Raw genomic sequence first — 24,040 nt, 5'->3', positions numbered from 1 at the left:
TCTGTCTCTACCTTTGCAGTTTGATGGATTGTATGTGATGTGTTTGTCACTTGGTCAAACAAATTTGACTCTTGGCTGTTAGATTCAATTTCCAACTGAATACTGAGTATTGGAATCTTCTAATTTTATTTTTAAATCCTTGTTTTAACTTATGCTGGGATAGTCACTCTACCTAGGACAATGAATATTGCAAAGTGTGTGTTTTTGTAAGAATGAGTACTACGCCTTTAAACATTTTAAACAGAATTGTCTGCTTCTTTTCCAACACGAAGCAAGTATTTTGTGAATGCAGTTTGCATCAGTTTGCATGTGTTCAGACATGGTCATCTGTTAATTGTTCTAGGCTTGTGGGTAGGAAGAAGTTGTAGAAGCAAAAGTGCACAGAGCTCATGAGGTTTTAATCCACTGCTAAATAATTCACTTGTTTGCAGATTTTGACCTAAAAACCATTCAAAATATATTTGCCCAAAAGACAATACAGATGTTCCTTTCACTAACTTCTGGCCATGTGGCTGCCACCAACATAAGAGAGTAAAGACAGTAGTGAGGAGAGATGAGATGGCCTTTCCCTTGCCTCTCCTATTCCATCTTGTGCAGCAGACTTCTCTGTGCTCTCAGCTGAAATTTGTCTGGCAGATGATTTCACAATCACTTCCAGGGAAGAAACCCTCTATCTCTGTCCTCTGCAGCTATGCTCCTCACTTCCTCCCACTGTGCACGTTCTCTATTTCTTCAGCCACAGGGGTCCAGAAGTACTTCAGATCCTGGTAACAGTCCAGGAAAGGCAGCAGGCAGCCAGAATAGTATGCTGGAAAAAACATTATGATGAAAAAGGGCAAAAGCCCACTCAGCCTGGAAGAGAATTAGGGCAAATAGGTTGCAGACATTTTGTGATAAGCTTGACTCATCTGCAAGGTACTCAAGAACCAGAATGGATGGGTATGCTGTCTTGTAAACAGCCTTGTTTTCTTCTGTCATTCTAAGACTACCACAGATGGCCCAACCTTCTCACCCAGAAACAGGGCAGACTGCATGGTGGAGTGTGAGTGGGTCTCTTGAGAATGAGAAACCAGCAACACAAATGAGTTTCATCAAATAGGAAATTGGTTTCTCTTGCTTTTGTTGGTGTTTGATGAAAACAGACACCATAACTCTGCACAGAAATGGGAACTTCTTCAGGCCAAATCCCTGGAGTTTAATTTGTTACCATGAAAACAAAGACAGACCAACAACTCATACTTCCAATGCAGATGTTTTAGTAGGGCTGACATCTGAAGGTAGTTTGAGAAGATTAATTTTTTTTTCTCCCTAGTCTGAAATTTATTAAATGTGAAGTGTTTTCCTCCAGAAGAATGGGAAGAATGAATGGACCTTTGGGGAGGGGGCAGGGTTGGAGTTGAGAATGATTAATTTTACAAAAGTATGTGTAATACAATTAATTATATAATCTAATCTTAGCCAGGGTTTTTGGTTATAGTTTGGACCTGATAGATTTGAAACAAGCGCCAATACAATTAAGCACTAAGTGGCAGGTTTTTGGTAGTGTAAGCATAAAGGAATGGCAAAATTCCTGTCTGTGTAGGTCTGTGCAGCTGTACTGATTTCACAGGGAGCTGCACCCTATTGTAACAACCTAAGGTCTGGCTCCTTCTCCTGGCCATGAGGCAAATCTGCTGGGTTTGCTTTTTTTGTTTATTTGTTGCTTTCGTTTGTTTGCTGTTTTGTTTTGTTGTTTTTGTGTTTTTGTGTTTGTTGTTTGTTTTTTTTTTTTATCCATGAAACCAAAAGAAATGTTCTAAGCCTAGCTAAAACAGTAAGTGGATTTTTGGCCCCAAAAGTTGAAACAAAGGGTGTTCCCTTGTAAATGCTGTAGTAAATACCATGCAGAGTTTCCATCTCCTTGTGGTAAGTAGTTTGTTTCTCAAACAAGAATGCCAGAAGATAAAGTACAAGAACTTTCCTACATTGTGGCTGTTAGTACTGCATGGTTGTTTTTTTTACTGATTACTGCTATTAGTTCCAGCCTGTTTGTTGGTTACAGCTTTGCAGAATAATCCACAATATAACATTCTTGTTGCTGTTGTCAGGCCTCCCTTCAACTCCATTTTTTATTGTTTTATGGCAGAAAAGTGCTTGTTACATTCTGTGTTCCCCTAGAAAAGCTCTTATCTGAAAATACGCATTGATGGTACTAAATACTATTTGGAGACAGTGACAGGAAGCAGTATTCTAGTGGAGTGCAGAAGCACCTACATCCACACAGGCTGGCAATACTCTAAATCACATTTATTCAAAAGTATATATTTATGTTCTGAGTTTAATGTCTGTTTAGAAACACTTAGAGCTTTGAAGGAAAATGTTGGCTTGTTACTGTGTTTTCTCTTCCTGCTTCTCATGTCGTGCTTTACCCATCTGCTGCCCTCAGAGCATGTCATGAGGACTGCTTAGGCCTGGGAGTAGCAGTCTGTTAAATGCAACAGTTAACTAGTTTAAATCTACATCTTTTGCACCTCTGTGGGACAGAGGTGCTCTAAGTCTTAAGTCAGAGGCTATGGCAGAGTGAGTAAGAAGTGCTGCAAAAGTTTATTTTTCAAGTATCTCAGGTCATAAGACAAGGTTTGTCTAAGTGCAAGGAGAGTGGGAGGCTGAGTAGCCTTATTCTGAGAAGTCTTGGTATCAACAGAGAACTTAACAAACCTCCTTGTTATATACTGGAAGAGCTGCTATGTAACTAGGCAATTGTTTCTTTTGGACTTTCATTATTATCTGTCTCACACTGGCATTAGTTTTTATACCTAAATGTATTCTGCTCCTCTGGCCCTGTTGTCAGTTTGGCAAAGGGTGTCACCTGATATGAAAATACTCAGTTTCCCTCCTGTCATAGTCTAAGCCTCTGCCTCATCATCATGAGGATCAAAATATGCAGTCACTTGCCAATCACTTCGCTTCAAATTTTATGTCATAGTACAGGAGTAAAACACATCCATACAATTTGCTGTCATTTAGTTCTGAATGGCAATTCAAAATACAGCACCTCACAAAATGGAACACCATTTTTAAAACCTGGCATTTCTGTGAGTACCCTTCTTGACTGTCAGAGAACACTTCACAGAACTGTCCCAGTGGTAGCACCAGGGGTGTTGGCTAGGTCATGGCATAGAAGTACACAAAGGCACGGACCCTTTGTCTTCATTAGTGACTTGATTTCATCAATGGGAGTAGCCAAGTTGTATTCATGTATGGCTTTTTTACGTGGACCAGTAACCCAGTTTGTGCTCACAGTGCAAATCCATGAGAACAGAAGTAATATGATCACAAAAAATATGGGCTGAAAAGGAGCATACCAGGCTCAGACACTAAGGGACCCTCTGCCAGTATCTTTTTAATGTAACTAGCTCAGGGTTATCTTAATTCCTACCTTTTCTGCTACCTATTAGTGATGCTCCTTTTCAGTACTCATCCACAATAATGTCTTCTAGCCTGAGTGATAGGCCAAGAAGCCACACTAAGCTACTGTGGCTCTAAGAGCACAGTTTGCATGGCCTTCAGTTCCAGTTGACAAATGAGATCTCATGCTCTGCCAGCCTCCAGGATTCTGCTGGCTTCACTCTGCTGATAGCTCTTCACCATCACCAGCAATCCTTCAGTTGCTGCCTGGGCACTTTCCACTACAGGCAGGAAGACAACTTGCATGCTGAGAACACGTGGGAAGCCCCTTCCTGCCTTCTCATTCCCTCACTTCTTTTGTTTACTTGTGTCTCAAGATGCAGGTGATGGATAACAGTTGTTACTTGTCTGTATTTTAACTCAAGGCTTAAGCACAGACAAGTATGAAAGGTAACAAGTTCAGGGTTCTGTGAATGTGATAGTTGTCTGTAATGTCTTAAGTTTCATGCCCAGGGATATTAGAGATGGATTTATTCTCACTACTTTTAAGGTCATTTTTGGGAGGCCTCCTACGTTGAAATAGAAAGTGCAGTGCCTCATGCATTCCTGCGTCAGAGCATAAGTTTATCATCTGTCACTTGCATCCTTCACTGGCTCACAGTCTGCAAAAGTGCAAGAAATTAGCTGAGAACTTGGCTTCATTTCAGGAAAAACTGGGATATTTTTAGACAGCTTTAATTATCTTGTGAACCTTCTAATTGGAATCAAGTGCTGTTTAAGAATGGATTTTCTACCTGGGAACCAGTGGCTTAATAATTGTAAGTCTTAGGTCCATTAAGCAGTGATTCAATAATTTTTGCTTCTTACCTTTTCTTTTCCTCTATATTGCAGTTAAGAATGCTCCCTCCTCATTTTCTGTCTGCAGGTATAGATGGCCTTGTTTAATAGCAAAAAAGCTCACAAAAAGAGCTTGCATTTAGAGAAGAAGAAGGTAGGACAGTAAGTGTGACAGACCTTTTTCTTCCCAAAACATGCAAAGGATCTCACTGCCCTTAGGAAAAAGAATAAGTGATTCTGTTTCTTCATGTTGGGAAAAACACCCTTGAAGCTGAGAAGGGGATGGAGAAGTGGGACACAGAGCACAGCTTCACTTTGATATATAAAGAGGCTGAACACCTGATAGGTCTTAAAAGAATGTCACTGCTGTTTCTCTCCATCTTTTCTGGCAGCAGCAGCTGACTATTCTAATTTAAACAACTGCAATTCAGTAAAGGTTTTGGATGTTACAGGTTGCTCCTTTAGTAGGTGTTTGGTCAAAACAGATAGCAAAAAGGGGCCTTTCAAACACATGACTCACTAGTCAGGGATTCCTGCTTTAAGGGAGAACTCCTACCTTGCAGACCGATAGGTCATGGCAGAGTGGATAAAGGGTGAAGACCAGGTTAATGCTGTCTAATGGTGTTCACAAATGTTTTAATTGAGGTTCCTCATAGAAGGGAGCTTTGTTAGACTGAGGAATAAGACTGTTTATTTTGTTGTAATACTGCAACATAACCTTTTTATTTTTAATCTTCTGTACTGTTTTGAGTAGTAAAGTTTGCTTTGTTGACAGGCACTTGGTACTTGGAACGTGTTCCTTCAGTTCAAATATGAGGTGATCCTTTGGCTTGGACATGCATGACTTTAGGAAGAGTCAGATTCATCCGTAAGGGCTTCCTTTGGTCTTGCAAAGAGATGAGAGGAAATAAGAACAAGGAAAGATGGGGCAGATGAAGTGAGAAGCAGTCACTTCTCCAAATGTTTCTTTAGCAAGCAGCAGTTAATTGTGAACATAGTGATGCAGCTGTTTTTTCAGTGTTCTTGCTTTCAGTAACAAGACTCTATTCTGATCTACATACTTGGGTAATTTTAAAAGAATTGTCAGTTCTTGTCAGTTTCCATAAGAGTTTTGCATGAGGAATGGAGAGTGGGATTTATGGCATTTTTCACAGTAAATCATGGGTACCAGTAGTGATTCCAGGAATTAAGTAGAAACTATAACATCGAGATTACAACAGTTTACTGAACTCTATGCAGGGATAGCCGGGCTAGTTTCACAATATGTGAAAAAATAGTTGGCAAAACCACTACTTTTTATTGTCTGATTACTGGTCTGAGCCATTGCATGTACTTCAGATCTCTTAAGTTAACCAAAAACTGTCTGACTCCTACCCTGGGATGCTAAGTAAATAAACATGGAAATAGTGCCATATGTTCTCCATCTGCACAGTCATGTGGTATATCTTCAGTGCTCAGAAATGTTACTTAATAGGAGTATAATCACTGTTGTTGAAAAGTATATTAAATGATAAAAATAAGGGATGTGGAAAAGAGGCCAAGTTTGGCACCTAATGCAGTAGTGATAGTTTATCAAGGGTCTGGCAGAAATGGCTTCACTTTCCTGTTTATAATAGCTTTTACTTGCTGCATTCCCCATCTGTGATTTAGCAACTGGAGCAACTCTGATGTGCACAGAAATAGGTATCTTTTCTTTTTGAGTTTTCTTTCTTACACACCAACAGCTGCGAGGGGTGAGTGTTGGAGGCAACAGCAGAAAGGAAGCACTTCACATCAGATGAGTAACATAATTCAGGAACATACAGGATTCTGTTAATATTTTGCCAGAAGGCAAATTCACATTATTTTTTTTTTTTTAATATGAAGGAGGAAGTCTGAGTTGTGGAGTCTCTTACCCTTCCTGGATTCCCTCTGCAGCTTGCTACTCTCAGGAAAGCCAATTTTCTCACTCAGTTGGACCAGTGAGTTTACAGTTACATTTTTAAGTGTAACTTAAAAGTTAAGCCCAAGAATCATTTGAACACAAGTCTGTATTCAAATTGCTGAGTAGGTGAATGCACTAGAAATGGATCTTGAACCACCAGGCATGTTCTTCACTGTGAAGCTTTATTGTCTTTGAGGTCCCGGTCCCAGTCCCTTGTTTTGGCTAAAATTACCTCTGAGAAATTCCAGGAGAAGGTGATCTGTTGAGTTAGCCATGTAACACGAGAATCTTGCTCCCTGCCTTTGCAACAAATTTAGGCCGTGCTGACCTAGTGCTTCTTGAACTGTGGTGTCCCAGAAGCTGCAGGCAGTGGGGCAAATCTGCATTTCTGTTTAGATTCCTCTGGGTGCAGCATACCACGTGTTACTAAGGAACAGGGATTTTTTGTTCCCAGCTCAGACTTCTACTTCTCTCTTTCCAGGTAGTTCCTCTTTCCAACTGTAGATAAAGGAGGAATACTTCTTGCTCTCCAGTGTGTGCCTCTAGCTCATGCAGCAGTTAGCTGAACAACATATAGTGCAGCCCCGATGGAGCTTTTCCCCTCCTGAGATGTATCTCTCTGTCATCACTTGGGATTTGGTCTAGAGATGGTTTTGGCCTCTTGGACATCTAGTAGTGGCTTATTCCATCTTGTTAGGGAGATGATGGATTAGTGGATATGTTGGTACAATGAGGAGTAATGAACAGTAACAAAAAGTATAGAATGACTGTACACTCTGCATTTGATTTGAATTGCTCTTTGCAGATATGTCTTCCCTTTTCCTTCTTGGCCCAGCTGAAAGGAAGTCTAGAGCTATTTGATACATGGGACAATGACTGGACCAGACCTAGAGAAAGCTGGGCTTCTGGTGTCTTGTAACAGGGCAGATATTATTACTCTGAAACAGGTATTTACTCATCTGTGTGTAGCACAAAGTAAACAAAATGTTGTGATTCCTTTTACTGGAATTTGCTTCAAATTGCCTTTATGTTTCTAAGTTTTCAGAAACCAAAACCACAACTTCAAAGCAAGTGTATTCAAATGGTAAATAAGTGCACCTATGACAGGCTGACGATGTTCCTTTTCAGTCTTTATGTATTTAAATCGCAGGAAGCTATCCCGGGATCCAGGGCGCTTAGAACAGTCCTTTTTAGAGTGGCACGTTCTGTCACACCAGAAGTGATCAAGCTTTACTGAGAAATGTGTGTCTGTGATGATGGTGAAGCCTACAATATAGTAGTTCTGCTCTGAGCAAAGCATTTTCAGAATTGATTTTATTTCCCCTTTGATTTTATGTTCTGATTGTGTGCAAAGCTTTGGATGCAAAATCTTCACTTGCACGTAAATACACGAGTATCTTTTTTTTTTTTCATGGCAGACTTTACACAGACAATGAAGTTAATTTACCAGAAACGTTTTCTTTTGTAGTGTTGGAATTTCTGGTATGATGTGTTTTAGAAATACACAGAAACATGAGGACATAAATTGTGTCCAAATTCTAAAAATTAAAATGTGCTGGCATGAGCTGATAACTGTGGCTAATAGGTGGTTTTATGTTTGCTTTGGATATGCCACCCAAATATATCACTGTCGTGGGTTGGGAGACCAATTCTCCCACCACAGGCGAAGGAACAACTCAGCCAAAATGGATTGCAAATTTGATGGAAAGTTTAAATGGAAAAACAATGAAAGTTTTACAGAAAACCACAAGCACCATGACAAAGAGAGAGAGAGATCCCAGAACATACCCAAGAACATCCCATCCTCACCTGGGCCTACACCCAACTCCTCCCACCAGGGCTCTTTCTTCCCCCCCCAACCCAGCCTTGTGGCTGGGCAGGCCCAAGGGAGGCAGCTCACACCATTTTACCTAGGCAGCAGCGAGGGAGGAAAGAGAGCGCGATGACCCCCCATGCAGATATTTTATAGAGTAGCAGGGAATTATGGGTGAAATACCTGGCTTCCTGTGACCACCCACTGGGCTGGGCCCCCCTTTTGGAACCTCCCAGGTGTGGCCTGTGCAGTGACATCCGGGTTGGCACCCAGCCTAAACCACCACACGCCACCCCTTATTTCATACCATAATCCCTGCACCCAAAACACATATCATCAAATTAGAACTCTTCTGATGACCTGTCTAGCGAAAGTCCATGTCTTCATCTGGGCGTCCTTCCACACAGTCTCTCATTCAGGCTCAAGTATTAGTCTATTCCAGTTCTTCCTCATATTTTCAGGATTTTCAGGAGAAGACTTGATGGGGTGCTTGGTGCCGTGGGTTAGTTGTTTGGGTGGTGTTGGATTGGTTGATGGGTTGGACGCAATGATCTTGAAGGTCTCTTCCAACCTGGTTTATTCTATGTATTCTATGGTTTATTCTATATGATAGAACCTCCCAGCAATGCAGAATCATTCTTCTGCAGTGTGAATTCTTTGTGGACTCGGGACATCCTGGTCACCTGGAAGAGCCTCACAACTTCTCAGCCAAGCCTTTATTTGCATTTACATTGACTCAGCGTCTTTTTTCCACCTCTGGGGCTAACCGGTCGGAGCAATCAGGCTCCATGGCTGCTTTTTTCCATCTATCCAGGGAGCCACAGCCAACCGCTTCCAGCCATGGTGCAAAGCTACACAAATGCACATCTCAGGCACTGTCTAAAATGCCACTGAGATTTGAACCAAAAGACCTCCATTTCAATACAAGAACGCATTAATTTCTGTGTGCACAGACTTCTCAAGTTGTCAGGATATATCTTGTGAAATTGTAGCTTGAATGAACTATCAGTAGGCCTTTTTTTTTCCCAGTTCTAATACAGTGCATAGAATTGAATCAGGATATTTTATTTGTTTTAATTGCTGCATAAGCTGCATGCATTGAGGCAGAGCAAGTTGCCTTCTGTAAAAGTGTATGCTGTTTTTATCATTGTGAAACATTTAAAATACTTCTTAAAGGTCTGTGTTCTTGCAGTGCACATATCATTCAAGTGTGAATCTGTTTAAGGCACTTACCACATTTTTGACATGGAGGAGTCAATCTGCTTTTAAAAAAAAGCCTGGGCACAAATGGATTTCCTATGTAGTTTCAGTACTACTACTATTAATGAGAAGGATATTCTGTAATTGGAGTAATTTCAGTAATCCTATATAAATGTATAGGCCCCAGGCCTACCCAGGGATGCCCAGCACTCTTGTGGCTCACGGACACATCTTTGTGGAAGATCCTGGTAGGCACCCTAACTTTTACAAGATGTGATAGCTTCTGGACTTATATTCTTCACCAGGCAGATTGTTCCCTACACTGTATATGCTTGGGGTACTTACTGGGGTGTTCACCCAAGGGACTGCATCAGTTATTCTGCTCCATGGAAGAGGATCCAAGATTCTCAACTTTATCATGAGCAATTTATTTCCACTGGAATTTTGTTATGGCTGTTTAAAGTGCTTAAAGATCTAGAGCTAGATCATCTCACAGTGTCATTCCAAATGCTGTAACCAACTTGATAATGGAATATTACAGTTCTGATGGCTGTAAACTCAATAAAAATGTGTGAGTGAACCCTTCCTCATGCATCGTGTGCAGAAGTAGCTAAACTGGCTTGTTTCTATCTGTTCTCTCTCCAGTGAGAGGAAATTTGTAAATGTAATAAAAAGAATGGAGCAGAATACATCAAATAGGAACAGAAAAGACATCTAGCTTGTTAAATTGCTAATCATCTTGCTTTGAGAAGGATGCTTAAGGAATATTGACAAAGAGCAGATGGATGAGCAGGTTCAATGCTGTCTGAAATTAATGCAGAGCACATGCTGGGGATAACAGGAGATATTAAAGAGTTGGAGAACATGCTGAGACTTAGCAGAAATCCTTCCCTGATCCTTACACTTTAAGGCAAGCTCAAGGTTTTCTTTTGCAGTCTCTGTATAAGTCACACATGTCAAATATTTAACTAAAGCCACTTCGTTGCCTGTTTTTTGTAATCCAGCATGCTCCTGGCTCCTGGTTGTTGGGTGTTTTTTTATGGCACCACACATGTTGTAAACTGCAGAAAGGTGCACTACAATATCTACTAATGGTTTAGATTTTTCTCCTTAGCCTTCCATAAGCATTTCATGGGCACAAAATGCCTGCTCTGACAAACTTACCATATGAGAGATTTGTTTTAAAAGCTTGTCTTCCCAGATAACCTATATGTGACAACAAAAGCTGTAACATCTGGAGGTAATCTGTATACTGGAGACCCAGGATGTGGAAAGGCTTCTTCATGGGAGGTTTAGATTGGAGATTAGGAAAACTTTCTTTGCTGCAAGAGTGGTCAGGTGCTGGAACAGGCTGCCCAGGATGTGGTGGAGTCCCCATCCCTGGAGCTGTTCAAGGCATAGCACTTGGGGAGTTGGTTTAATGGCCATGGTGGTTTCAGGTCTATGGTTGGACTGGATGGTCTTTTCCAACCAAAACAGTTCTGTGACTGTCTGCAGGTCTAGTGAGATATATTTTAAAGGCCAGGGTAGCCTGCTTTTTTCCTGGCCCAAGCCAAGCATTTTTCAGCTTGTAAGCATGAGGAAAGAAACCCACAGCTATTGTTCATTGCTTGATTTAGTAGAATAAACTTGAAAATTACAGAAACCTGGGACACATTGGTGCCCCAATATTTGCAGAATACAACAGATAAGCGACAACCAAGAGACATCAGTGAAATGCCTGGAGAAGGCAAGGAATTGGAGAGTTTCAGGCAATTGTGGCTTCCATTGATGAGATGCTGGAACAGGTTGCCCAGGGAGGTTGTGGAAGCCTCATCCCTGGAGGTTTTTAAGGCCAGGCTGTGGATCTGAGCAAGCTGATCTAGTGCGAGGTGTCCCTGCCCATGGCAGAGGGTTGGAAATAGATGATCCTTGAGGTCCATCCAACCCTAACAATTCTATGATTCTATGTTACTGACATCCTTCCCCCACAAATGAATGGGGCAGGAGCAGCAGAACAGCTTTAGAGGTGGGAGGGAAGGTTGGACAGCACTTCATGCTAGTACTGCAGGACATCCAAAACTCTTCCTCTGCGGCAGCAGTAAGTGAGAAAGCATCAGGAAATCTCTTGCTGCTTGTGTCTCAGGGATCTCCATTTCCTCTATGACACTGAACACTATCCTGGTAAAGCATTTGGCACAACATTATTGCAGGGAATAGGTAACAACCCCTTGTTCCTACTGCTTCTTCTACCAGAGGGTGTGCCTAGCCCTTTGGCAAATCTGATCATGTAGTACATTGTTATGAGGAGAGATGGAGATGTCAAGGTAGAAAGAAGTAGCATATGATAATGTACTGTAACTTGTACTTCCTCATGAATTTTTTTACTTCTGTTTATTAGAATGGCAAACTTATGGCATGACTGATGCCAAATACAGCTACTATAGCACTTGTTCCACACACACAAAGGTCAGTGATGTATTTTCTTAATTTCCATATTTTATTTTTGCCCTTGCCAAAGCACAAGAATCTTAGATGAAGTAAAGCAGTTGGATAAAGAGCCCACACCTTCAGGATGTAGTTCTTTTCCAAGGGCATTAATGTGAGTTAATTTAAGGTTTTGCTTGTCCTGATGTTGCGGACTGTAATTTGAAGTAGTTACAGATGCACACTGGCTCTCTCATGTATCTTCCAACAAATGAATATAAGTACACAACTGTGTTGCTAGGTCAAAGATCCACAAAACCAAAAATCTCCTCTCAGTGTGTATTCAGAAACATAAACAGAGGAAACAGGGAAATAATTGAATACAAACATCCAGTGATCATTGTTTAAGGATTCTGTGACCTATGGATTGCATCTTTTTAGTAGACACTAGCAAAACAAACTAAGAATAGGTGTTCATGGTACACTGATTCTAGGATAGTGTGGTGAGTTGAGAGAGAAGGCCCAGATAGGTTCACCAGTCCATTATGTTGAGTGCTTGTCCATGTAATCAGTGTCATGAAAGTAATCACAGTAGTATAAACCCAGTCTTTCTTTTCTCACTTAAGAAGTTTGGGGATTGAATTATAAAGACTATTTATGTATTTGTGATTTGCATCAAGGTGTCATTTCAATTAGGTTTTACACATATGGGGAAAAATAGAATTAGAGACTACAGTCATCAGAGCAATAGTGTAGGAATAGAGCTCGAATTCATGCCGGAGAGAGCAGATAGCTGATTCCTGCCATATCCTATAAAGATAAACTCTTAATCAGATCCTTCATTAGCATCAACTGTGGAAAAAATAGCTTATGCCAAGGATTACTTAGTAAATGTAGTTAGTGTGAGAAATTATGCATTGAAAAAAAATCCCAAATCCCTGCAATTAATCTTTGAAACACATGGAATTTGACTCTCCTCTCTCTTACACTGAAGAATAATTCCATTTCAGTGGGTTAGATACACTGGTGTAGTTGGAGAGGAAATCGAGCTTGCCAACTCTCTCAGGATTTTAGAAGATTTACATTTTTAAGACAGAATTGTTTTCATTAACATTTGTACTTCTGCATTCAGAGGAGGGATCATGACCCCAAGTCACTGATTAGAAGCCTTTGACACATGATCTCTACCTGTTTAAATTCAGGCAGGAGCTGTTATGCCATCATACGGGTTCAATACAGGTTGGCTTAACTTTGCCACTGGCTTTGCAGATTAAAAAAAATCCAAACTGAATAGTATGTGTTAAATGTTTGGTGAATCTCTGAAACACAGCTTATGTTATGTTGTCACATTTGCAGTGTTAAATTGTTCTTGCCTGAACATTACAATACCGCGTTTGTAATTGTTGCAGGCAGGCAGAGCAGAAGAATTCCTACTTAATTTGAAGGGTTTTTTGGTGGACTTTTCTAAATGCCCGTGTTCATAGTTTAGCTTCAGACAATGTCTTGACACACAGTTATGCTCTCAATACATATCCCTTGTTTGAAATGTGGTCTTTGTTTTTAGGAAACCTGTGTCCTATTTCCTTTCCGGTGATTTATTTTCTATGCACAACTTCATTGGTTTTGGTGAAAGAGAAAGTAAGTTTTCCGTTGGTGGCCTAAGAAGTTAAGTGCTTACACTTTTCAGTCAGTTGCATACCTTAGAAGATCATAACTGAGGAGGAAAATGCAGGAGGCATGCTGAAGTAAGCATGTACTACTTTGGTCCTATATTTGGTCAGAAGATTATTGCATTGTCGTTACCATGGACAAAAGAATCTGAATGTGAATTGTTGGTGAATATCTACTGGTGTCTGCAAGCAGGCTGTTGTTGATGGCAGTTTCAGTGTAAGCTGTCTTTGTGTGCTTGGGGACTTTGGGCCTGTGCTTGTAGTTAGCACACTAATCCTTGCTTCCTGTAACAAAGAGGTAATCCTCTGGTGTAACTCACTGTTCACTGTTCTGGTCTCAAGAGGAGAATTATATTATACAAAAACCATTTCCTTGCTTCTGGGCAAAGAACAACATGGTCCACATATAGGCAGTTGTTAAGTCTTTTATTGAGAGGATCATACATGCAGACATGCACATAAGTGCCCTCTCTGTTTAAAAGCTAACACTGTGAAAATCATTTCCCCATTTGAAAGAGCTTGCCCTTTTTGTCATTCTTGATAGCGACAGGCTGTCAAGGTTCATTAGTACAGTGTTTTGAGCCTTTTTATACCATCAAATTGTTGTCAAGGAGAAGCAAGCCTTGGGGAAAAAAAAAAAGAAAGTAAATTTTTTTTACAGATCAGCACTGGAGAAGGTGTTCTGTCCCTGCAGTCAGTTTTTGCAGGTATAGAGGGCATGTTGGTGAGTGCAGCCTAGCAACTAGAATGCAAAGAAACATTGGCAATGCTTGAGGTTCAGAAGAAACTCTAGAGAGGTACTTGTGTGGTCAGCCATGGATGGAGCCATGTGTGCTCTTCAAATGTGTTTGTCCCTTTGCTTCTGAATACATTGCTGTTTGTAGACTTGGGCCATGCTATGGTGCAGTCAGAAGCAGGAGGTGATGGGTCTGTAGTCTAGCTAGGTCAGGATAAGTCTGATCTACAACAGATGGCTGGATCTCTGCTCTTCTACAGCTGATTTTTGGATGGTTTTAACATAATCTGTGGCCAGACTAACCTCTACAGCTGTGAAAGAAATGTACTGAGGTCGGTATGCTTATGCTCCATTCTTAAACCATCTCTTGGCATCACAGGATAGACTGTGTGATCTCACACACTTGGAAATAGCTCTGTAACTGGGTGTTATCTTGTGAAAGTCTTGAATGTATCTTGTGTGGAGGTTCATAGCTGAATATGTCTAGGGAAGATGAGGAGTTTAGCAACTCAGGCTTGAAGAAAAGTCTGCATAAAATGCCTAGATAGGATGTAGTTTGACTTTTTAAAAAGACAGTGGGAATCATTTGAAACATACAAGAAGAATCAGGACACTTGGGGAAACTTGTCTTTCCCAGTAGAGGCATTAATAATAGTTTAAGCAATTATTATTTACTTCCTGCTTCTTCACTGGAAAGATTAAATTGCAAGTGTAATTTTAGAATGAACCATTTTTGTCTAAGCGAATTACTAGGTTCATTATTTAAAATGCCCATGTTGTAGAATTAGTTGATTGTTTTTATCCCATAGTTCTCTGAACAGAAACAGAAGAGAACTGCTGCTTCTTCATCTGAGGTGATGTTGCAGAAAGAGTTTTTGTTGGTTTGTTATAATTAAACACTTAATTTAGATGTCATTTTATATGCCACAAACAGAACAGAAGATACTGATTTACTTTTCGCTGGCACATGGTGCTTTGTCATACAGCAGATCCCCCATGATGCTTAACTTGCACTCTTTCCCTCATCCTTTTGGATGCCCTTCATGACTTTGTGCTCAGTACCCATTACTTTTTACAGGGATGCTCAGAAACTTCCACAAAGTGCCAGAGGAAAGTATTTCAGAGATTTCAGAGTAATACTTCTGATACTTAGCCAGTAATGTTCTGAAGCATAAGATTTCATAGAGAAGTAATATTGAAGGAGGGAATTTGTGCACAGAAGAGAGAGAGAGTCCAAGAGGAATGTCTTGGATGAGAAGAGAAGGTAAACTATAGGAAAGGGATTTTTTTTTTGCAAGTGGTTTTTCAGAAGTCCCAAAACAAATATGAAATATTCCCAGCTCTAATTCTGATCAGATTTTCCTGCCCTTTTTTCCTTCTGAAAGGCTTTAGTATGTACTTACATTCCTTACTGCTTAGGCATTTTCTTTTTAAATGTGTGTTCAATATGCAGGTTTATTAAGCCAATTTACTGCATATGAAAACACATCTTAACTGTTAGCAGCTTGGTTGCTTTTCTTCTTAAAAGAAATGAAAAAATATCGTTGGTGGAAGCTCTTTGAAAGAATTCCTTCCTTTGCAAAGAATCACAGGATTCTTTGGGTTGGAAGTGATCTCCAAAGGTCATCTAGTCAAAGTCCTCCCTGCAGTCAGCAGGGACATCCTCCACTGTATCAGGCTGCTCAGAGCCTTATCAAACCTCTCCTTTCCAGAGATGGGGCCTCAACTACCTTACTGGGTAACCTATTGCAGTGTTCCACCAGCCTCATGGTACAGAACTTTTCCCTAATATCCCATCTAAATCTCCTGTAACTTCAAACCATTGCCCCTCCTCCTATCACTACAGGCCTTTGGAAACAGTCCCTTTCCTGCCTTTTTGTAAGCCCCTTTCAGATACTGGAAGGTGGCTATTAGCTCTCCTCAGAGCCTTCTCTTCTCCAGGCCAAAAAAAGCCCAGCTGCCTCAGCGTGTCCTCTTAAGAGAGTCCTAATAATTCATATGAGTCGATTTTTAAGGTGTAATCCCTAAAATTTGTCTTATGAAGGTCAATTCTCCCATGACAGATGAGGAAAAAGGTGGCTAGGGTTTATTTTGGATTGATTAGTGTGTGTGTTTTGGTTGTGTGGTTTTTTATCTCTGTTGTCGGAAAAGCAGTAAGTTGTTTTCACTAATTAGGCAGGAGCCAGAGTATCTTAGTGCCTTACTCACAAAACAAACTGATCTGGTCTAATACCTACAAAAGAAAAGACTGATATTTTCAAAATCTGTGAACTTCAGGAAATATGCCCAGATAGGAGAGATTTGCTCCCGGAGCAGAGCATATCTGACTACATAAAGAGGAAGACAAGACACTTGAGGGTGTTTATTGCTGTTCAGTTCTTTCTAGCATCCAGAGCTACATCAGACGGTGCAAAGTGACTGCTCTGACCAGAAGAAGTAAGAGTCTGACTTGCAGCCTGGAAGAAAAAATGTAGCTGTTAGGAAAATTTACAGACAGTGAAGCTAATATAATTAGAGCTACTTTTTTTTTCGCCTGAGTTTCAGTGTTATTGCTCCATAACCTTCTAAAATACTTGCTAAATGTTACATCAGGGAATTAAGTTTATCAGCAGAAGTGTCTTAAAGTTCTGCTCAAATAGTAATCTGATCAATTCATCAGTACCTGTTGATTAGTCGCTTCTCTGTTTCTCACATCATCCTCCTGAAATAAGTAAAAATAATTATGGTGGTTTCCTGGAAAACAGAATTCAAGGAAGAGAGAGATACGACTCAGACCTATCCAATGAGTAAGTTCTCAAGTGAGACATGCCTTTTCCCTATGCATTCTTAACTGCCTCTGAAGATATCTTCTGAGTCTTTAAGTCTTGTGCATGTATATAGATGGGATACAAATGAGTGCAAAAGCCTCAGGGAACAATTCCTTTGACTAGTTGTTGTTTTTGTTGTTGTTGTTGTTTGTAATTCATAGATTATAGCAAGTATATAATCAAGGACATGCTGAAGTAACACACCTGAAACATTGTGCTGGTTGTGAAGGGTGAATATCCTGAACTTCTTTCTGTTGTGGATTGTTTTGTTTGTTGTTGTTTTTTTTTTTGTGCAACAGCTTGTCCACCAGGAACATACAAGCCTGAAGGTTCACCAGGTGGTATCAGCACTTGCATCTCCTGCCCTGATGAGAATCATACTTCACCACCAGGAAGTACCTCCATTGAGGATTGTACATGCCGGGAGGGATACCGTGCTGTAGGACAAAGCTGTGAAGGTAAGTGTTTCCATCCAGGATCAGAATACCTCAGGAATGCACAATGAAGTGCTAGGACCTTTTGGTTGCTTGTGTTTGCACTGGGAAGGATATGTCAACCTGCATGTAAGATTTTCTGTGTCATTCCAAAACAACAGAAGTACCAAGATACAAGTTGAGGTGGAAATTAAAAAAAGTTGTTTTCTTTCAGTAGCCTGTTGCACTCTAACATAATGACTGAGTTATGGTTGTTTAATTATTCAGTTGTTCACTGCCCTGAGCTGAAGCCCCCTGAAAATGGCTACTTTGTCCAGAATGTCTGCAACAATTACTTTAATGCTGCCTGTGGGATCCGGTGCAAAGCGGGATTTGACCTTGTGGGAAGCAGCATCCGGCTTTGTCAGCCAAATGGCCAGTGGTCTGGAGCAGGGGCTACTTGCAGAGGTATGGATGTCATGTGTTTGAAATGTGGTTTCCTGTTGGATTAATTTGTTCTTACAACTGATTTTCTCTGCTCACTATATAGCTGGACATGTAGATCTGATGCTGTTAGCTCTTTGGTGAAAGAATGTTCCAAAAGTAAACTCCCGTTCTCATCACTGTTTCACTCTTTCCTGAAACAGAAAGAGGACATCCGCAATAGGAAGTGCAGAGCAATAATTGCTAGGCAGGCAGTCTTTTGCAAGTTAATCTTCATACTCCTTCCTTACTAGAATAGAAATAGAATAGAATTAACCAGGTTGGAAAAGACCTTCGAGATAATCAACCTATCACCCAATACCATCTAATCAACTAAACCATGGCACCAAGCACCCCATCCAGTCTCTTCTTAAACACTTCCAGTGACAGTGACTCCACCATCTCCCTGGGCAGCCCATTCCAACGGCCAATCACTCTTTCTGTGAAGAACTTCTTCCTAACATCCAGCCTAAAACTTCCCTCTCTCTCCATCTAATTTCTGTCAGTTATGTATATCCAGTGAACCTACCAACAAGTCATACATAACAAGACCCTGCCACGTGCGTGGTTTAGAGTATCCATGAGACTCCTGACATAGATGGGCATTGTCACTGGGAGACAATCCTTGAAACAATTGCATTTTGTTTTCTTATGGAAAAGTTCCTTCTTATGAAAAATAGAAAAACCTTGAGTCTTGAGCATAGTCTTCAGGAGAATTTGGAGTGAAGTGGACAACTAGTTAGTATCCTAGAAGTTTGCTGTAATAGAATGTCATCTGGAAAACAAATAAACAGAAGATGTGAAAGGGAGAAGACATGAGAGCATCCTGGAATACATTTCTGGAGCTCTTATGAGTATATAGGATCACAGTTTGCTTAGCTATCACTTGTCCCTAACAGAGGTTGGGTTCTTGATGATATAGAAGGGGACCTGCATCTCAGTGTAATCATCTTAGACACATCTTCTATGGAGGGCCTGAAAAAAAGAGGTAGCAGCCCTCATCTCAACAACCAAAACAGGTTTAACTTGACTTGGATGCACTTGACATTAATATGCTTTACTAGAACCCAGTACATAAAAAGAATTACCTCATTCTGTAGCTCTCATCCTGACCTTGAGTTCAGGAAAGGAGACAAAAGAAATCCTTGGAGTCATTATCACTTTATGCCATTACAACAAACATTGCAGGCCTTAAAGAAACAGCAAGTCATGTTTTTGAAAGAAGACATCAGAGCTAGAGATCAGTTCCTCGGGATATTGTTATATAGCAGCTCACTTCTGCTTACATTGCAGGACTCCCCATCAGATAATCCTGGAAAGGATAGTCTTTATAGCTTCCAGTGGCAGAAGGCAGGAAGGAGAATCTTTCAGTAGAAAATAAATTGCTGGCCAGTACTGTGATCATATCTTCAAAAGCTAGACTAAGAGCTGTTGACTTTACAGCAGTAAAAACACAGACTGATGATACCACTTCAGATACATTGAGATACTGGGAAAGAGCAATTGCCTGTCAAGGCTTCTGTCACACAGCATCCTTCAGTGCAAAAAATCTGGTGAAAGCTGCAGTCAGCTACAGGGAAAGTATCCTTCATGTTTGCTGTCTATAGATAAGTGGAAGATTCTACTACTTGGAGAACTTCTTGGAGCATTTAAAAATACTTGTCTCTTGGGTGTAGGTGCATGATACTCCTTTAGCAGGGAGTTTGTCTGCAAGGTAGGGGAACAGAAAAGTTTGTCTTCATGTTAATATGCTTTGAAGCATTGAAAGGATATGGTTTTCCCTTTCTTTTGCCACTCCACATCATACCAAAGACTTCCAATTAAAAAAATAAAAAATAAAAAATCTACTTTTATGTGTGCTGCATCTGCCAGTCTCAATTCAGGCTATGAAAGGGAGCAAGATCAAAGGCACGGTTTAAAGCTGTCTTGTTAATCCCAGGAGTATTTTATCACATAAATTAGGAAGTGAGAGTGAAGCAAAATCCCTCTGCACTGCCTTGGATTTTGACATTAAACACTCTGCAGTTGTGCTGTGAGCTAAAATCTGCTGTGCTATTGGGAAGTGATTAATACAGTCATATCATGCAATGAACACTGACCCATGAAACAGGCAACTACAAAGCATGTATCTAATCCAGGAAATTTTATTAAAAGAAAATACTGTTGTTGTTTTCATTACCTTCGTGGTAATATTTCTTGGTCATGGAAAACGCCTTATTGACAAGAGGATAGATTTGTGTTTGATGCATGGAGCTATAACCAGGATAACACAGGCTCAGTTAAGATTCCTGCCTGAGCCATGCTGAGACATGAGTAAGCACGAACATTGCAACACTGAGGCAGCAGGAGTACCTCAGCTCTGTAGTTGTCCCAGATGAGGTGGCTATACTTACCCCATAGTGGAAGGGAGTGTCTTCTCTGTAGGCACATTAACATTGCTGAGACCCTCTTCAGTGCTCTTCATTCATTCAAGCTTCCTCACTGACGCTGTATTTTGGTAGCATTTGGTTCCTTTTACTACTGTTAGGGGCTAAAGGCTTCCATAGAAACACTGAAAGTGAAAGACTGTTCCCTTCTGTGTAAAGGATATATAAATGTTCAGCTGTATAAACATCTGTGTTACACACTTCAGTACTACAGTTAACACAGCCTAGCAGGAAGCTGCTCTGAAGCTCAGAATGCCTCTTGCAAGATAGAAGTTTAAAGATCTTGTGTATAGTCTTAAATGCACTTCTCAGAGGATGCCTGTGTACATAGAATACATAGAATAAACCAGGTTGGAAGTGACCTTCAAGATCATCACATCCAACCCATCAACCAATCCAACCCACCTAAGCAATTAACCCATGGCACCAAGCACCCCATCAAGTCTTCTCCTGAACACCTTCAATGATGGCAACTCCACCACCTCCCCAGGCAGCCCATTCCAATGGGCAATCACTCTCTCTGTATAGAACTTTTTTCTAACAGCCAACCTAAACCTCCCCTGGTGCAGCCTGAGACTGTGTCCTCTTGTTCTGGTACTGGCTGCCTGGGAGAAGAGACCAACATCCGCCTGTCTACAACCTCCCTTCAAGTAGTTGTAGAGAGCAATAAGGTCACCCCTGAGTCTCCTCTTCTCCAGGCTAAGCAACCCCAGCTCCCTCAGTCTATCCTCATAGGGCTTGTAAGGCTTGTACATGCAAGCATGAGTGGAATAGTTACATTCAGAGTGTAAACATGAGACACTGGTAATCCAAAGATATATCATGTGCATCTGAATCCCCTTCCCTTCCCTTCCCTTCCCTTCCCTTCCCTTCCCTTCCCTTCCCTTCCCTTCCCTTCCCTTCCCTTCCCTTCCCTTCCCTTCCCTTCCCTTCCCTTCCCTTCCCTTCCCTTCCCTTCCTTTCCCTTCCCTTCCCTTCCCTTCCCTTCCCTTCCCTTCCCTTCCCTTCCCTTCCCTTCCCTTCCCTTCCCTTCCCTTCCCTTCCCTTCCCTTCCCTTCCCTTCCCTTCCCTTCCCTTCCCTTCCCTTCCCTTCCCTTCCCTTCCCTTCCCTTCCCTTCCCTTCCCTTCCCTTCCCTTCCCTTCCCTTCCCTTCCCTTCCCTTCCCTTCCCTTCCCTTCCCTTCCCTTCCCTTCCCTTCCCTTCCCTTCCCTTCCCTTCCCTTCCCTTCCCTTCCCTTCCCTTCCCTTCCCTTCCCTTCCCTTCCCTTCCCTTCCCTTCCCTTCCCTTCCCTTCCCTTCCCTTCCCAAAAGGAGACTCCACAACCTCTCTGGGTAAGCCCCTTCCAGTGTTTTATCACCCTCATGGTGGAAAAGTTTTTCCTTATGTTTACATGGAACCTCCTATGCTCCAGCTTACACCCATTGCCCCTTGTCCTGTCATCAGACAGGAGCCTGGCTCCTGATGCTCACCCTTCACATCTTTATAAATATGAAAAGACCCATCTCCTTCAGCCTTTCCTCATGAGGGAGATGTTCCACTCTTTAATCATCTTTGTGGCTCTTCACTGGACTCCTTCAATCAGTTGCCTGTTCCTGAACTGCAGGGCACAGAACTGGACAGAATACTCCAGATGCGGCTGCACCAGGGCAGAGTAGAGGGGAATGAGAAGCTCTCTCAACCTGCTAACCACACCCCATCTAATACACCCCAGGATACTATTGATCTTCTTGGCCACAAGGGCACATTACTGGCTCAGGGACATCCTTCTCCCTACCAGGGCCCCAAGGTCCCTTTCCCCTGCACTGCTCTCCACTGGATCAGTCTCCAACCTAGACTTGTACAGGGCCAGACAGCAGGTATATACAGCTTGGCTGTTCAAGGGACTCAGGGGCCAGACAGTGTGCATGTAGCTTCAAGCCTTCACCAGAGGGAAGCCTCAGAGGTGAGCTGGAGGCAGTGCAAAGAAAAGAGTAGAAGAGCTTGATCTTATGACACTGAAACAAATAACATAAATCAAGGCCATATCAGTGCTACCTACATTTTTGTTCTTACTGTAATTTGGCAGTTTTGCCATATATCTTAATTGCAGTGTAGCCTTGTGCCAGACTATGTCACTAGGATTCAGTAACAAAACTGTACAAGTGTCTGGGGATCACCATCCATGCCTCACTTTCCTTTCTGCAAGTGCATGCTGCACAGGACTGCATTCTTGACATCATGCTGCTTGCAGTGTTTGTGAGTCATGGCAGTGGGAAGGCGTACATACTGAGCAGCAGCCAGGGCCACCTCCACAAGGAGCTCTACACCTGAAAATGTCTCTTTTGTCTCAGCAACAGCCTAATTTTTTTCCTTTTCACCTCTTATGGTCCCCTTGTCTATGAATACCTTACATTCCTTCTTTCTGTCTTTGTGTCCCCCTTCCACCATGATGAATGTCTGCCATTCTCATTTGTGAAGGCTCCCACATGTTTTCATCTACATCTGTACACTCAACGGTGCCTGAGGGTGTTCCTGAGCACTGTGACACTGTTGTCTGCCCTGTTAATAAGTTCTTAACCTCTTCCTTGGTGTGCATTCAGCGTGTAGCAGACTGCCAGCTAGAAATTCCCCAGAGAACTCTCAGCTATGGCTGGGAGGTTAGAAACTTCCAAAGATGCACACACTTTTACACAGGATTCCATTTGCCAGCAGTTGTCCCATTTTAGCAGCTGCAGCACTTTACTAACTGATACACATTACCAGCACAGGCCACACACTGTGTGCCTTTAGTGCCTAGGAGTATTTCTGAGCAGTTTGTTTGCTAGGCTGGACTTCCGTCAGAATACAGATGAGCCTGGAAGTGTGTGCCCAGCATTATACATGGTATAGAAGACATTTTCAGGAAGAGGAAGGCATCAAGCCTTGGGAAAATGAGTTTGTGTTCCATCCCTGTTCCCATAATTTGTACAAACTGCTGTAGCTAGTGTATGAGCCAGTAGCTGTCAGACCCCTGGAAACCTTGGCCAACTCCAGTTCTCAGTGCTGCCTAGTGAACTGGTGGGTTTTTTCCCTTTGCAGTTCGAACATGTCCCAAACTTCAGGCTCCTGAAAACGGACACATTAATTGTTCAACAGCTGATATTTCCTATAAGACAGTATGTTTTGTGACCTGCAATGAGGGCTATGAAATAGAAGGAAACACCAAACTCACCTGCCTGGGAACCTCACAGTGGGATTCAAAGGAGCCAAAATGTGTGGGTAAGTAACTGAATCACTCTCTGTCTCTTCATGTCAGAGTACAGCCTTGCTGTACAGGCTGTCACAAGTGGGAAACTCTGCCTGTTTTAATGTCTGGTGAAGCTAAGATAGGAACGAGGATTTGATTATGGATATTTCATACAGATCTTAAAAGTTGGGGAGAGGGGGAATGGATTTTGTAAATGTAGAAAATTAACAGATTATCACTAAAATCCAGCACAGACAGCTGATAACCAAAAGGCTATTGTATCTGGAGAGTGTCAAGACACTGTCACACAGTGTGTTCCACAAAACATGCAATTTGTAGATCTGTCCTACAAATTAAATGTGAACATTCAAGGGTTTGAGTTACCATCTTAAAACTAAAGTTGACCTTCAGACAAGAACTAAGGGATGTTAGCTAGGCATTGTGTACACCTCATAGAGAGACATGGCAGTTATCCAGCAGGAAGTAAGATTGTAGACAAGCTGGGGACCAAGCAACTCTAAGGCAGGATTCAGAGATCACAAGAGCTGTGCAGGGGTACATAAGCATATGTCTCAGAAATAAAGCATTGTAGATTACAGAAGTACCCATTCAGGACTAGTGACAGATACTGACTTGAAACAGTGAGAGAAGAAATACAGTTGGAACACTTCCAGGAGAAGACTACAAAAAACCCAACCCAAAACAAAAACCACAAAAAAACCCCACACACCCC

General features: G+C 41.6%; 1 protein-coding gene across 1 annotated transcript in view; it reads left to right on the top strand.

The window, feature by feature from the left end:
- The window catches only part of SVEP1 (sushi, von Willebrand factor type A, EGF and pentraxin domain containing 1), a 143,258-nt gene that overhangs the window by 35,045 nt on the left and 84,173 nt on the right, over positions 1–24,040 (top strand). Inside the window, exons 4-6 of the mRNA XM_054178135.1 lie at positions 17,080–17,238; positions 17,482–17,661; positions 23,160–23,339. Coding sequence (XP_054034110.1) covers positions 17,080–17,238; positions 17,482–17,661; positions 23,160–23,339 — 519 coding nt within the window. The remainder of the gene's footprint in view (positions 1–17,079; positions 17,239–17,481; positions 17,662–23,159; positions 23,340–24,040) is intronic.

Source organism: Dryobates pubescens, chromosome Z (genome assembly GCF_014839835.1).
Source record: "Dryobates pubescens isolate bDryPub1 chromosome Z, bDryPub1.pri, whole genome shotgun sequence".
In the NCBI taxonomy this organism is placed as follows: Eukaryota; Metazoa; Chordata; class Aves; order Piciformes; family Picidae; genus Dryobates; species Dryobates pubescens.
This window is presented reverse-complemented; position numbering and strand designations above follow the sequence as displayed.